The sequence below is a fragment of the Rhinolophus sinicus genome, linkage group LG05 (assembly GCF_036562045.2).
Source record: "Rhinolophus sinicus isolate RSC01 linkage group LG05, ASM3656204v1, whole genome shotgun sequence".
NCBI lineage: Eukaryota > Metazoa > Chordata > Mammalia > Chiroptera > Rhinolophidae > Rhinolophus > Rhinolophus sinicus.
In genome coordinates this window covers 101,097,120-101,110,600 of record NC_133755.1, presented here as the reverse complement: position 1 = coordinate 101,110,600, position 13,481 = coordinate 101,097,120, and the positions used below count along the sequence as shown (strand labels likewise).

The window sequence follows — 13,481 nt, the reverse complement described above, 5'->3', positions numbered from 1 at the left end:
CTGAGAATCTCTAGTGTGCTCTTGTAACTTTGTGATTCTGTGCTCTTACTGTGTTGTTTTTGTAAGAAGTGTCTTTTTGTTATTTCATTGTTAGTGTACTTTGATAGAAAACACATTTTATTTTGATTACTCAATAGAGTTTTTGTTATGTATCTGTTCACTTAAGTTTATTATGAGTAATAATTTATAACCAATTTCACAATTTGGTCTCCAGAAATAGTACCCACTAGCTCTCGATGATAAACAGAAAACAGACTGTGGGTGAAATTAAATATATGTAGCACCAGACTATTTCAAGGTCATAGATGCCAAAGAGAATTATGTTTTGGTAGAACTCAAGCATTGTGGGTGTTCTTACATATTAAACCATATGTGAAGCACAGGCAATAATTTGAGAATTTGATAGCAGCGATAGAGATGTGAACTACCTTTGTATTAAATAGAAATGAAATGACCTCTGTTTGTCCTTGTGCCTTCTAAGACGAATTTACAAACTTTTTCCTTCTCTCTCTCTCCGTTTGTTTCTTTTTCTTAACATAGGAATTAGCAGCTTAGAAGTAAACCCAGATCTGTCAAGAGACAGCAGGGAGCAAACAAAATTCTCTGAGAGTTTATGTTAATTATTAAGAAAAAAAAGGGGGAGATATTGTCCTTAACATTAAATGCTCCTTAACATTTCTATTTTTGTTAAAGTTTATGTGTTTGAATGAATTATAGCAAAGTGACCATGGGGCAGGACCACAAAAGCCAAGTGTTAAGAAGACAGTTGATAATCTGCTGATGAAACTATTACTTTTTTCTTCTTCAGGAGAAATGTTGTTTTAATAATTTTCAACATTTTCATTAATATTAATTTATATTTTAAGTATATATTAGATTTCAAATATAGCAAGTATACCAGAAAATTTGTTGGACAAAATGTGAATTTCTTTCCAGTTCCACGAAGCTTGGACTAAACTTATGGAGTGGCTAGAAGAGTCAGAAAAGTCTTTGGATTCTGAACTGGAAATCGCCAATGACCCAGACAAAATAAAAACACAACTTGCACAGCATAAGGTGGGTCTACAATTAAGAAAAACATGTGGTGTCATTATATGTCTCAAGATCACTTATAAATTCTTACTTGATTGTGTATTTAGTCATCACTGGAGAAAAAAAGGTTGTTCAATGTGATCCCCATTAAATTGGAAAATAGTTGCCCTTCACATTGGTCAAGTGGCAGTATCTTTACTCTCCAGTGACCATTCCAGTATGATCCAGAATTAATGAATAAAACCTACAAAATTAAAACTGGAAGTCTTACAATCTAAAACATGTAAAGGATTTATAGGGGTTCAAACATTGGTATTTCAATTTTTCACAACTATCTTATCTTGTAATTTCTTTCATAGACCAGGTAGAAGATAATTCCATGGCAAAAAGTAATATAGATTTCACCATATAGATTCTTTTAAACAGTACAGTGGGGAAAATTGGTTTCTCCTTCCTACGTTGACATTTTATTGTGTATGTGTCAGTATATGAAATTCCACTCCATCCTTACCCTCAAAGACACACAGTCAATGGCTTTCTTGTGTAGACTAGAAGATGTAGAAATATTGTGTTTTATGTTTTCTACCTTTTCTACTCTTACTACATGACATTCAAAGAGCATTTCCCTCATCCTCCTCAAATCTTTTGAATTTGGGTCTTTCTACCATTCTGTTTTGTAAAGTTATCATCAGCCCTCAGGGTAAAGATATGGGAAAAGGAGAGTGGTTCCTGAAAACAGTTTTACAGTTTTAGGTATTTATATGTAAATTATTGCTTGGTACATGATAATTGTTAAAAGACTGGAAAAAAAATGGAGCAATATAAGGTCATCATCAGAAAATTCTAGCCATCATCTTCACCCAGGTTGGTTACTTCCATTAGTGATTCTACCTAATCTCAGGGTCGAAATCCTAGGATGGTGGAAGGAAACATAGAACAACTGTTCTTTAGTTACATGAGGGCTTATGAATGGCTTGTTCTGCTGGCACCCTGCGCCTGTGAGGTGCCTCATCTAATACTGGCAGCGCAATGACAATTGGGCAGTACCTTTTCTTTCCCTTCTCATGGACAAATAAGAGCCTCCTTCTCAGTATAAAATGCCTTATTTGAACTTGGACATAGATGTTGTATCTTGCAGTTGTATGAAAGTATATCGCATATTGAAGTTAGAGAATCCTAGAAATAAGAATATGCAAAGAAACCTGTTAGGGTCTCTGTTTTACCTAGTCTGACCTATTGTCAAAGTCACCATTTCTTGAAGATAAAATACAAGGTACATTCAGCCAATTTTAAAAGAAGTGGTTTCTATTCATTATTTGGGTACTCTTTGTCTTTAAAAAGTTTTCACCTATCCCACGTCCACCTATAACATTTATTATGTGTCTGCTATGTGAAGAAAATCTGCCAATACCATGATTCTAAAGCTAGCATTCTGCTTAGAATAACATGAAAATAAAATATTTATAGAAAACGAACTATAGAAATAGTGTGATATTATAATGGTGTTTATTGCTTAATAATGCCTAGATGTAGTTGCCTCCTAGTACAAGGCAAAATAAACATTGTAGTCATAATAAGACACTTAACATGTCTCACTTTTAAAGGCAATAAAAAGTTATTACGTAATTGTAACAGATTATCTTGGAAAATTATACATTTGCATAGTATTTTAGTATCTGGTGTGATTCTAATGTGCTTGCCAGGATTAAGAACTACTGTATTAGTGTTCCTGTGATTTTCTGAGTTTGTAAGCTGCCTTTATGAGTTTGTAAATTGACCTTTATTTCTTCTCATCCCTGAGATCATATATTCAATAGCAGTTCTCATTCTTCCTATTACATACTTATAAACACACACAGAATATAACGAGGGTTCTACAAAGGCGATATCCCTGCTTGAGAAAAGCTTATAATTGAGTTGTGTAGAAAGAATAGAATTCACCCCTTACACACACACACACACACACACACACACACACACACATTCACACAAAAATTAACAATGTAAAGAGTAGCAAAGCATAGATGCTATTTGGTATTTGGAAGAGTTGTCTGTAGATCTTCTGAGATTTTGAGAGGTTATTATAGAGGTGGAGAGGAGGGGGTAGGCTTCCGAAGTGGTATAAATATAATGAGCAGTAGGTCCAAATGTAGGAATCGAGAGACGTGGTTCTTATTTAACCCTCATCCTGGTTCACAGATAAAATTACATGTGACATCCTGACTTACATGTGACTATCCAAAATGTGTGACAATAAATCTGTTTGACCGAAAAAAAAAAGAAAAAAAAAAGAACTGTAGTAAATTTAAACCTGTACATTATTGAATCACTCTGTGTCCTTACCGGACCTGTAGTTACTCAGAATTTTAACTCAGAATTTTCCTCTCCAAACTGTGGGATTTTCAATAGTTTATTAGCAATTCTATTTTACCATAGCTAGCCTACTGTTTGTGGCTTATAGCTACAAAATATTCGGGATTTGTTTTGTTTTGAAATTATTTTCTTAATAGTAAGTACTCTCAGAGACACCTGGCTTCTGAGAAAAACAAATCCTTCAATTTGAAAATATACCAATTGTTTTCTACCCTTGTGTATTCCTGTGTAGAACATAGCACTACACTATCTGACTTGATTATTTGCTGTCTCTTCGGTGGTTGGACTCCATTTATTAGGGATGTCTCTTTTAATTCCTTTCCTATTTGTTTATTAGTCCTAAATAGAAATGTACATCATTTTCTTGTTAAATATATAGGAGTTTCAGAAATCACTTGGAGCCAAGCATTCTGTCTACGACACCACCAACAGAACTGGACGTTCTCTGAAGGAGAAAACCTCCCTGGCTGATGACAACCTGAAACTGGATGACATGTTGAGTGAACTCAGAGACAAATGGGATACTATCTGTGGAAAATCTGTGGAAAGGTAAAATGTTGTTTAAGGCAGTTTGGTAACTTTGTAGACCTCTTTCGAATACACAATAGTGGTACTCTGCAGGGTATTTTAGGAACCTTAAATACTTCATCTGGAGAACTTAGTACCCCACTTACACCGTACCTGCACTGAGAAGGTTTTGCTGTTCATTATTACTCATTTTTAACTGCTCAATTCACGCAAAAGTGATAACACTCTCCAAGCTTCTGTCATCTCATACCTGACTACAGCAATTGCCTTCTGGTCTCCCCAGGTCTGCTACTGTCCTCCTTAATCCAGTTTCTACATAACTACTGGGGGGGGGGGGGCTTTTAAAAATGTAAATAGAATTTTGTTACCCACTGCTTCATACCCTTTAGGGACTTAATATTGGGCATGAACTAAAACATAGGCTTCTTAATGTGGTGTCACGGTCCTGCTGATCTGACCCCTGTGTTCCTTTCCATCTTCCATCTACCCCTTTCTACTCTTCCTCTTTCTCATTACACTTCAACCATGAAGGCCCAAAACTTATTTCAAAGTTGTTTAGCATTTAAGAAAGTATAATAGTACTAGAAGAGTTAAAATGTCTTAGAAATGTTCTCAAATTTTTCATTGATCCTTAGTCTAATTACTTTTGTCAATATCAAGACTAAATAGAATATTATACTCAATTCTAGGGAATTTTATAATACGTTGTGTGTGTGTGTGTGTGTGTGTGTGTGTGTGTGTGTGTGTATGTTTTTTGAAATCTTTAAAATTTCCACTCTCAAATGGTTATATGCTTTTTCTAATGTCATATAGTCATGTAAATGAATTTCATATAAATGGTTTCACTGATATGACATTCTTGAAAAGGCGAAAAATCAGTGATGGCAGACAGATCTGTAAATGCAGGGGACTAGAGATGGTGGCAGGCTATGACTATAAAGAGACCACACAAGGGAGATTTTTGAGATGATGTATCTTGATTTTGATGATAGTTACATGAATCTACACATTTATTAAAATGAATAGAACTGTATACCTAAAGAAATTAAGTTTATTGTATGTTCATTTAAAACCTAAATTAAAAAAAAAAAATTAGTTAAAAAGTCATATTGTCATGAAGAAACTGAAAGGTCATTGATTTCCAAATGTGATGATGAGCGAATTTTCCTGGAACAGATGCCTTGTATTTAAGGAATAAAAGAGAAAGTATGAGAAAAGGTGTTGTTATTTTCTAAGGAAAACAAAGCAACAGCAGTGAATACCAATATATTGTTTGTCCTCTTGAGTACTGCTCAAACTTCATAAATGAATTTTAGCTGTTTGGATGTATAGGGCAGCTTTTTTGTTGCTCAGATTGATTTTCCACCTTTCCCTGCAGACAAAACAAATTGGAGGAAGCCCTGTTATTTTCTGGACAATTCACAGATGCCCTGCAGGCCCTCATTGATTGGTTATATAGAGTTGAACCCCAGCTGGCAGAAGACCAGCCTGTCCATGGAGACGTTGATTTAGTGATGAATCTGATCGATAATCACAAGGTATTGTTATCTGGGACATTTTATTGATCTTACTTGATTATTCTGAATATAGAGGAAACTATAACCACTTAACTTAGCCTTTTAAAATGTAGATACTATATATCATACTACATAACAGTCTTTAATATTGAAATACATGTACATTTGAGCAGAATCAGGAAACCAACTTTAAATGATATTGGAAAATTAGTATCAATGAAATATTTTTGTTTTTAATTTCTAGATCTAAAACCTTTTAGCTCTTGGAAAGTGATTTGGTTCTCTGGTGCTTTAAAACATGATTCAAGAATGTTTTACTATCTTTTTTTATTCATTTAAATAATTATGTAATATAATTTAAAATCGTTCAGTGACCTGGAACTTGGTCATTGCATAAGTGAATAGATTTGTGACATGATCTGTGGGGGTCATGATCAGCTGCTTTTCTTTTTTAAAAAATATATTTTGTCCTTGCTGCTTGAACTACAGCAATCTATGTGACAACAGCATATGCTGTGAGGGATTTGATTATTACTTTAAGAAAATTGGTTTCCTTGCAGTCTCCTGATATTATATGTTAAACTGTTGTGCAAATCAAAGGTCATATTTGAGACGTCCAGCTGATACTGAGTGTAAGGTCCTCAAGTATGATCAAATGCTGTGTTACCACATAAAGAACTTTGAAAACAACCTGAAGTGCAGTAGTAATGTGGAATGGTTGTATCAGAGTTGACTTTATATTAGGTTGGTGCGAAAGTAATTGTGGTTTAAAAGGTTAAAAATAATTACAAAAACTGCAATTACTTTTGTACCAACCTAATATATAGCTATCTTACAGCATTCTACTTGAATGTTGTATTTCCCCTTTATAGTTTTTGAGTTCAAAACATTATTTCATTAAAAACGTTCTGTTTATACTTTCCTGGTTATGCTATTTTGATCTTACCTGGGTTTTTTGTTGTTGTTGTTGTTGTTTTTTTTTTTAAATATACGTAGTTGCTCCTTTTGCATATTTATTTCCCTTATTCTGGTTCTTTTATTTCATTATATCCATAAAAGAGAGTTTGTTATTCTGAATATTAGAAAATAAAGGAATAGATGAGGAACATTGATTGGGCCTGCAAAAATTAAAAATTTAAAAAATTATGTTGCTTTGCCTATATTAAAACCAATGTTTTGCGCATGATTAATATAAACTTTTCCATTCCCTGGCATTCATTCAATGAGTAATGAATAGTGTAATGTTACTTTTTACATCAATGCCATTTTTGTAAGCTCACTGTCTAAATATTTACTCCCCTAGGCACTTGCCAGGTTTTTTTTTTTTTTTTTTTAATATATTAAGGGTCATCAGGAATGAATTAATCATTCAGCATTAGTAATACAATTGGAAGGCTCAAGAAGTTTAAGTTTACAAAGTACATTGGAAAGGCAACTCAACTCTTGGACTAGTCCTATCATAAATAGAATGTTTAGACACTGTACCCTCTGTGTGTGTGTGTGTGTGTGTGTGTGTGTGTTTATCTGCAGGCACATCTCGTTTAATACTATTAGAGTGAAATCAGCAAAGAATTTATCACACTATTTTTTCATTGTTTTTGATGGGCTCTCTTTTATGAATGATCTGAGTATCAAAATAGAAACCCATGGTTATAGCCAAAATTATAAAATGTGCTTGGGAATACTCATTTGTGATAAATTTTTAGAAAAATAAGTTAAATTTATTCTATACGTGAAGTTGGTTTTTTGAAAGATTTAGTTGCATATACAGAGTCTTGGATCAGAAATGAAGAATCCTGGGCTCCTTTCTTAGATAAAATCTGTGGCTAAAAGAAGCCAGTTTAGCTCCTGGCACATCGAAGTTCATCAAAATGCAATGGGAGAAAAGAAACACAAAATTTTTACTCCAATGTGGCAGATAAGGATTTCAGCTTCTAAAATTAGACGTTATGAGTTAGTACTCAGGATGCTGTGAGAGGTGAAAAAAGCGTGTTACAGAAAAAAGGGACTATGTGCCAATTCCCTATGAAACTCCCTGCCATTATTTCTAAGGACTGTGTGAAGAACCCAGCATTGCTTAGTTGTTAGATACGTTTAGCTGTTAGATACGTTTACTAATTAAGAGTAGTATGTTAGCCAACACTTGGTACTCACTAACGATTTGAGAGGAATTGGTACACCATATTAAAGAATCGTAGAAAAAAAGGAATTTGATGCTTGTGTATGTGAGTGTGTGTGTGTATGAAATTGAAATGAAGAAACGTGGCCACCATTCTTTAAATCCAATGTGTCATTTAAAAACTAAGGTTACTCACTCAGGAGAATTACAAGATCGAGCAAATTTATACAAGACTGTGTTTGTAACAGTGCTTTGACAGGAGCAGGGTCATGTGTGATCTACGGATGCTGTGAAAAATATGGGTCCTTCCACTGTAGGTCTTAGAGATCTGAACATGATGTTATGTACACACATGTATTTCAAACAGGATGGTACTTGTTTTGGTTTTGTAATGTAAAAATGAATTTCTATAAAAAATAATGGTTTTCTTAGGGCTTCCAAAAAGAATTGGGGAAGAGAACCAGCAGCGTGCAGGCCCTGAAACGCTCCGCCCGAGAGCTCATAGAAGGCAGCCGAGACGACTCCTCCTGGGTCAAGGTCCAGATGCAGGAATTAAGCACACGCTGGGAGACCGTGTGTGCACTTTCTGTATCAAAGCAAACACGATTAGAAGCAGCTCTGCATCAGGTAAAAGTCATGTAAATTTTAGCTGGGGGTAGTGACAAGGTATTGAAGCCTCGGCAAGAACTGCTCTCGTGAAGAACCGTGAGACTCCTCATTTCTTAACCAGGACAATCACAGGGAAGGAGACTCTTACAGCATCATTGCCTTGCTCCTTCCCCCCATTCTGTCCCCCAAGAATTTTAATTACTACAGAGGGAGGCTTTCTAATCCTCACTGCTGCTTGAGTAATCTTTCAGCTTGTGTGTATAATGGGCTGCCACTCATCTGAAATCAGATTATTCCAGTGGTGAATTATTCTTCATATAGGCCTTTCCAACATATTAGATGTGTCCTTAAATTTGTAAAACGCAGCGCCATATGCCTTTGTCTTTTTAATGGGAATAGTGCATGCAATTGCTTGATTTAAATATAAAACTTGGTTTTCATGGAGAGGAAGGAGCTACTACACTAACGAGCATATCTGGAAATCTTGTTTGGGGTGTGTGTCTGTGTGTACTGCTAGGCAGAGGAATTTCACTCGGTGGTACATGCCCTCCTGGAGTGGCTGGCTGAGGCTGAGCAAACCCTTCGTTTCCATGGTGTTCTCCCAGACGATGAGGATGCTCTTCGGACTCTCATTGATCAGCATAAAGTGAGTCACGTAAATGCTAAGTAAAATTAATGAGAAACTCCAAGTAGAGAAAATAGACTCATGATTGCAAATATCAGCTGCATGAATGCTGTCCTTCCTGAGAAGTAGTTGAAGGTCTGGTACATTTGAGAATTTTCCAGTGTCCTCCTTGCTTACATAAGTATGTCCCCATGCCCCTATACACAGGTATGTATAGCTATCTTTTTATGTTTTCTTTATAAAGAAGGTGGTTATTCTAAAATTAGTCACTCTGTTTCCTACCGTTAGGAAGCACATTGATTTTTCTAGGGGGTTACTTGGCTTCTGACCCACATTGGTCAATTGTGTTGCACTTCTATGTGCATTTCAAAGAAGGAACTTAATGAGCAGTTTGGCAAAATTATACCTTTAGAATTGTCAATTAATAATTTCGACATTTGTAAGCAAGAAAAGGAGGAAATTTAATAACTGACCTTCAAATTTTGTTTTTAAGCCTCTGCCAATTCTGTTTTTAATCAAGAGCCATCTTAAATTCTTTTGTGAATTCTGGTATAAATTACAAATTTAAAAATTGAAATAAATACATATACTTTTGAATAAACAAAAATCTGGCCTTTGAGTTTCAGATCAAGATCTTTCCAATGATAATACATAGAACTTGCAAAACTCTTAAGAGAGTGGTTTAGGTAGCTCTTAACAGATGTTTTTTAACCTTTGACTCAAAAAGTCAGGAATTTGCAGTGCTAACACTCAATGCAGTATTGATGTTATCATTTCCAATTAACTTGAAAGGATCTGTTTAACCACCGAGTAACCTCACCTTTCAAGGTAAAATTGGAAATACATCATTATTTCCAGTGTAGCATGGGTTACATCCTTTACAGAGTTTTCTTATTTAATTACTACGCTCTCTCAATGATGGGTTATTTAAGCCATAGCAATGAAATGTTGCCTTGTCGTTAATAAAAGTGATGTGACCTTGTATGGTATTATCTGGAGGAATGAAATGCTACATACGCCATTTAAAGTTGAAGCTAAAATAAATAAATAGATAGATAGATAAATAAATATAAATAGTTGAAGCTAGAATGTAAGAGTAGGAAAATTACGTCAAACTTACTATAAATTTTTTTTATTCAGTTCCATATTTTGAAAATCTAGTTTAGATTGTATTACTGTTGGCTGATCAGCAGCCAGCATTGAGTTCTTCTAACATACTGCGGCTTGGGTCAGAAGTAGTCCCTTGAAGCACAGGGTCCATACTAACCCTACAGAAAGGAGCCCACTTGTGGTCTCACCACCCTCACAGTAGGACCAGGAAACCCCTAGAAACATCAGGAGACAGATATCTAGAGCAGAGGTAGTGGTTTTTACAAATACAGTAGTAGGTCTTCCAACAATGTCATTATATTACAACATTGATGAGATGCTCTAGAACCTTAATTCTTGGTTATATCAATTAGGCTGTGGGAAACATGGTTTCGTTAAATCGTTTTGCTTTTAGTTGGAGAACCTACCTATCAACAGTGTTAAGTGAGGACTTATTGTCATTATCTTCAAATATTTTTAAATAGTGTAAGCTATTTAAATAACATGTCATTGTATAAAGGGCTTCTCAGTTAATGATATTTTGAAGTAACATTCTTTTTCATTTCCTCTGCTTCCCTTCACACATTCACCAGTAGGAGAAAAACAGAATGTTTTATTTAATTTCTCAGCCCCAGGACTAGAGGCCTGTCAGCATAATTCAATTTCTGAAAACTGGCAAGCACTCCTACGTGAGCACATACCCCTAACGTAGCACTCAGATGAGGTTGGAAGAGCACAGAACATAGTGAGAATTTGACGGTCCAGTCCTAACGCGCCGGCAGGACCAGGCTCTTTGAAATATCCGAGTGATTAAAAGTACATGATCAGACCAACTGCCCTCTGGAAAAGTGCAGATGTTATTAACCTCTGGATTTCTCTTCCCAATAAAGTTTTTTATTTTTTTCATCTGAGAGGGTATATATTGGGGGAAATTAAAATATTTTTAGAAGTAGGTCATGATATTTAAAAAGTAGGTCATGTTAGTGGAGTATATTGTTAATTGAACCTTGACTCCACAGCAGTAAAAATGTGTAAATAAAAGGTTAAAAAGCATTTATTCAATCACAAAGACACAAAATTGAGTAAGACACAGTCTTTTTGATCTTGTGGACCTTAATATCTAGTGGATATGTATGTAGACAAATTATTTTAGCACAATGCCTGAGTAAGAGGTACATGACAGAGCTGCTTCACAGAGGTTAAAAACAAAAGGTTACTACACTTTATAGTAAACACTTGTATTTTCAGTCACATGGCACGAGTGGCATGGGCATCAGCTATGTACGCAACCTCTGGCACCCCTTGTGACCAAGGGTTCCTTCTTAGCATGGGGTTCCAGATAGTTTGGGGTATCTGGATGCTTAAAATTCAATGTGAGGTTTGGGGAGCATGTTACCTGTTTTAGGGCAAAGGTCCTCATTTTTTAACCACATTTGCAGAGTTCTATGATCCATGTATCTATGGATTTAGTTTTGACGGTAGAAAGTAGTTATGTATGTGAGACATTTATAAAAAGGTTGATTCAAAAGCCTTTCCTTGGACCTGTGGGCTGATTGGTCCTTTTGGGGCAGAAAGCAATGCTTACTGGCCTTTGAGAAGGACAGGTCTCTCACGGGCTTGCCCGCTCTCAGGTACCCTCCCTCCAGCCTTCCCCTGACACCTTCTTGCTTGGACATTTGTGCCCTCTCTTCCACACCTATAACCCTTTATAGCTTTTTGCCCAGCCTTCTCGCTTCCTTGACATTTTTGTTTTTATGTATTTGTATCCCTCCTGACACAGTTAATGATATTTTAAATACCTCCTTGTATCATTTGTTATAATAGAACACTTTTTATTAAAAATTTAATAATGTAATTTTAATATGTCACAAATTAGGAGAGAATGTTTTTATAATACATTTTGTGAAACGTGAGCTATTATGCTATACTTTTATTTTAAAATGCTTATCAGAAAGTTTATTTCCTATTTTTGTCCCTTTTTCTGCCTAAACTCCCCACTTAGTACATTATTTCTAGCTGTGAATAAGCCACTTGAAGTTCTTGTGTATTTGTTTAACTCTGACAGTCAAACGAATGTCACCAGAGTCTCGTTTTCAGTCAGTGCCAACAGCTAATCGAAGTTTTTGTTTCTGCCATAGGAATTCATGAAGAAACTGGAAGAAAAACGAGCCGCACTCAATAAAGCTACCAGTATGGGAGACGCTATTTTGGCCATCTGCCACCCTGATTCCATCACCACCATTAAGCACTGGATAACCATCATCCGGGCCAGGTTTGAGGAGGTCAGTGTGTCCCAGCTCATCTTTAGAGCTTTGAGAGTTGGGGTATGGAAATGTCAGCAGTTAAGAGGCACTTACGGCCATGGGAACACAAGGCCGCTGCAGAGAAAGGTGTTCTCTAAAATGCCCTTCTTGTGTGTATTATCTGTCTCTGCAGTCCAGTTTTCTTTAAAATGTTAAAGGAATTTGCATCTATGTCCCTGAAATATGAAAAGGCAATTACTTGGTTCGCTGTATAAATTTGTGTCCCATTTCCACATTGTGTCCGTGGAATAATCAGGGAGTTGCATAGTATTTCAGAGTGTATGCTTGCGGAGTGAATTGCATGCACAAAGTAAATTCTGTATTTAAGATCTTAGCTATTTTAATTTCTACTCTGTGCTACATGGAGTAAGTACACTTGATCCCTCGGAGAATGCATATTTGAACTTAAGTTTGAAAGCAAAAGGAAGCCTGGGCTGTTGACACACATCTCTAAACTTCTGAAGTTGATGAACATCAGAGAGGGCTCCCATATCCTCCACGAGCTGGTTCTTGGTACCACAGAGGGGATCTAGAAAGACTGGAAGCATTGTGGGTCTAGCCCAGGATGATCCTAATTTACATTTAAATTCTGTGTATTTTACATCAATTAAATGATTCACTAAGATGAAATAAATTCAGAGAAATTTCCGTTTTTCCAACAGGTGCTGGCCTGGGCGAAGCAACATCAGCAGAGATTAGCAAGTGCTCTGGCTGGGCTCATTGCTAAACAGGAATTGTTGGAAGCATTGCTAGCGTGGTTGCAATGGGCTGAAACTACACTTAGCGATAAGGATAAGGAAGTCATCCCCCAGGAGATCGAGGAGGTGAAAGCCCTCATTGCAGAACACCAGGTAAAATAAATATCTCCCTAACCCCTGTCTCTTATGTTCTTTCTTGCACTGCTATAGTTCTCAAAAGATTGCTTTGTGCTTATTACCTTCACTCCCTTACGCATACTCTTCAACTCCTTCCAACTGTGTTTCTAATTCTACTACTGCCTTAAAACTTTTCTAGTCACAGTTACTGCATTTTGGTGGTCTTGCCTCTTCATCTCTCATCTCCCCCAAACTCATTCCTTTTGGGCCCCTGTTAAGTTACGCTCACGTGGCACTGCCTCAGATTGGCTCCCGTCCTACTGCCTGCTTTGCAAATGTCAGCTCTCCTTATATCATATCCTCAGCTTTCGACACCTTGTTCATTCTCTCTCTCTCGGCGATCTCACCCTCCTTTGTTTCAGTGCTCCGTGTCTGCATTTTCTACTGTCTGCTGTTAAACATCTCCCCTGA

The 13,481-nt window shown here is 36.2% G+C and overlaps 1 protein-coding gene across 29 annotated transcripts in view; it reads left to right on the top strand.

Annotated features, from left to right (window-relative positions):
• DST (dystonin) overlaps positions 1-13,481 on the top strand; it is a 428,022-nt gene that overhangs the window by 397,453 nt on the left and 17,088 nt on the right. For all 29 annotated transcript variants that reach the window (XM_019734644.2, XM_019734631.2, XM_074333118.1 and 26 more), the window contains 7 exons: positions 937-1,056; positions 3,785-3,954; positions 5,312-5,471; positions 8,002-8,196; positions 8,696-8,824; positions 12,031-12,174; positions 12,858-13,046. In XM_019734644.2, coding sequence (XP_019590203.2) covers positions 937-1,056; positions 3,785-3,954; positions 5,312-5,471; positions 8,002-8,196; positions 8,696-8,824; positions 12,031-12,174; positions 12,858-13,046 — 1,107 coding nt within the window. The remainder of the gene's footprint in view (positions 1-936; positions 1,057-3,784; positions 3,955-5,311; positions 5,472-8,001; positions 8,197-8,695; positions 8,825-12,030; positions 12,175-12,857; positions 13,047-13,481) is intronic.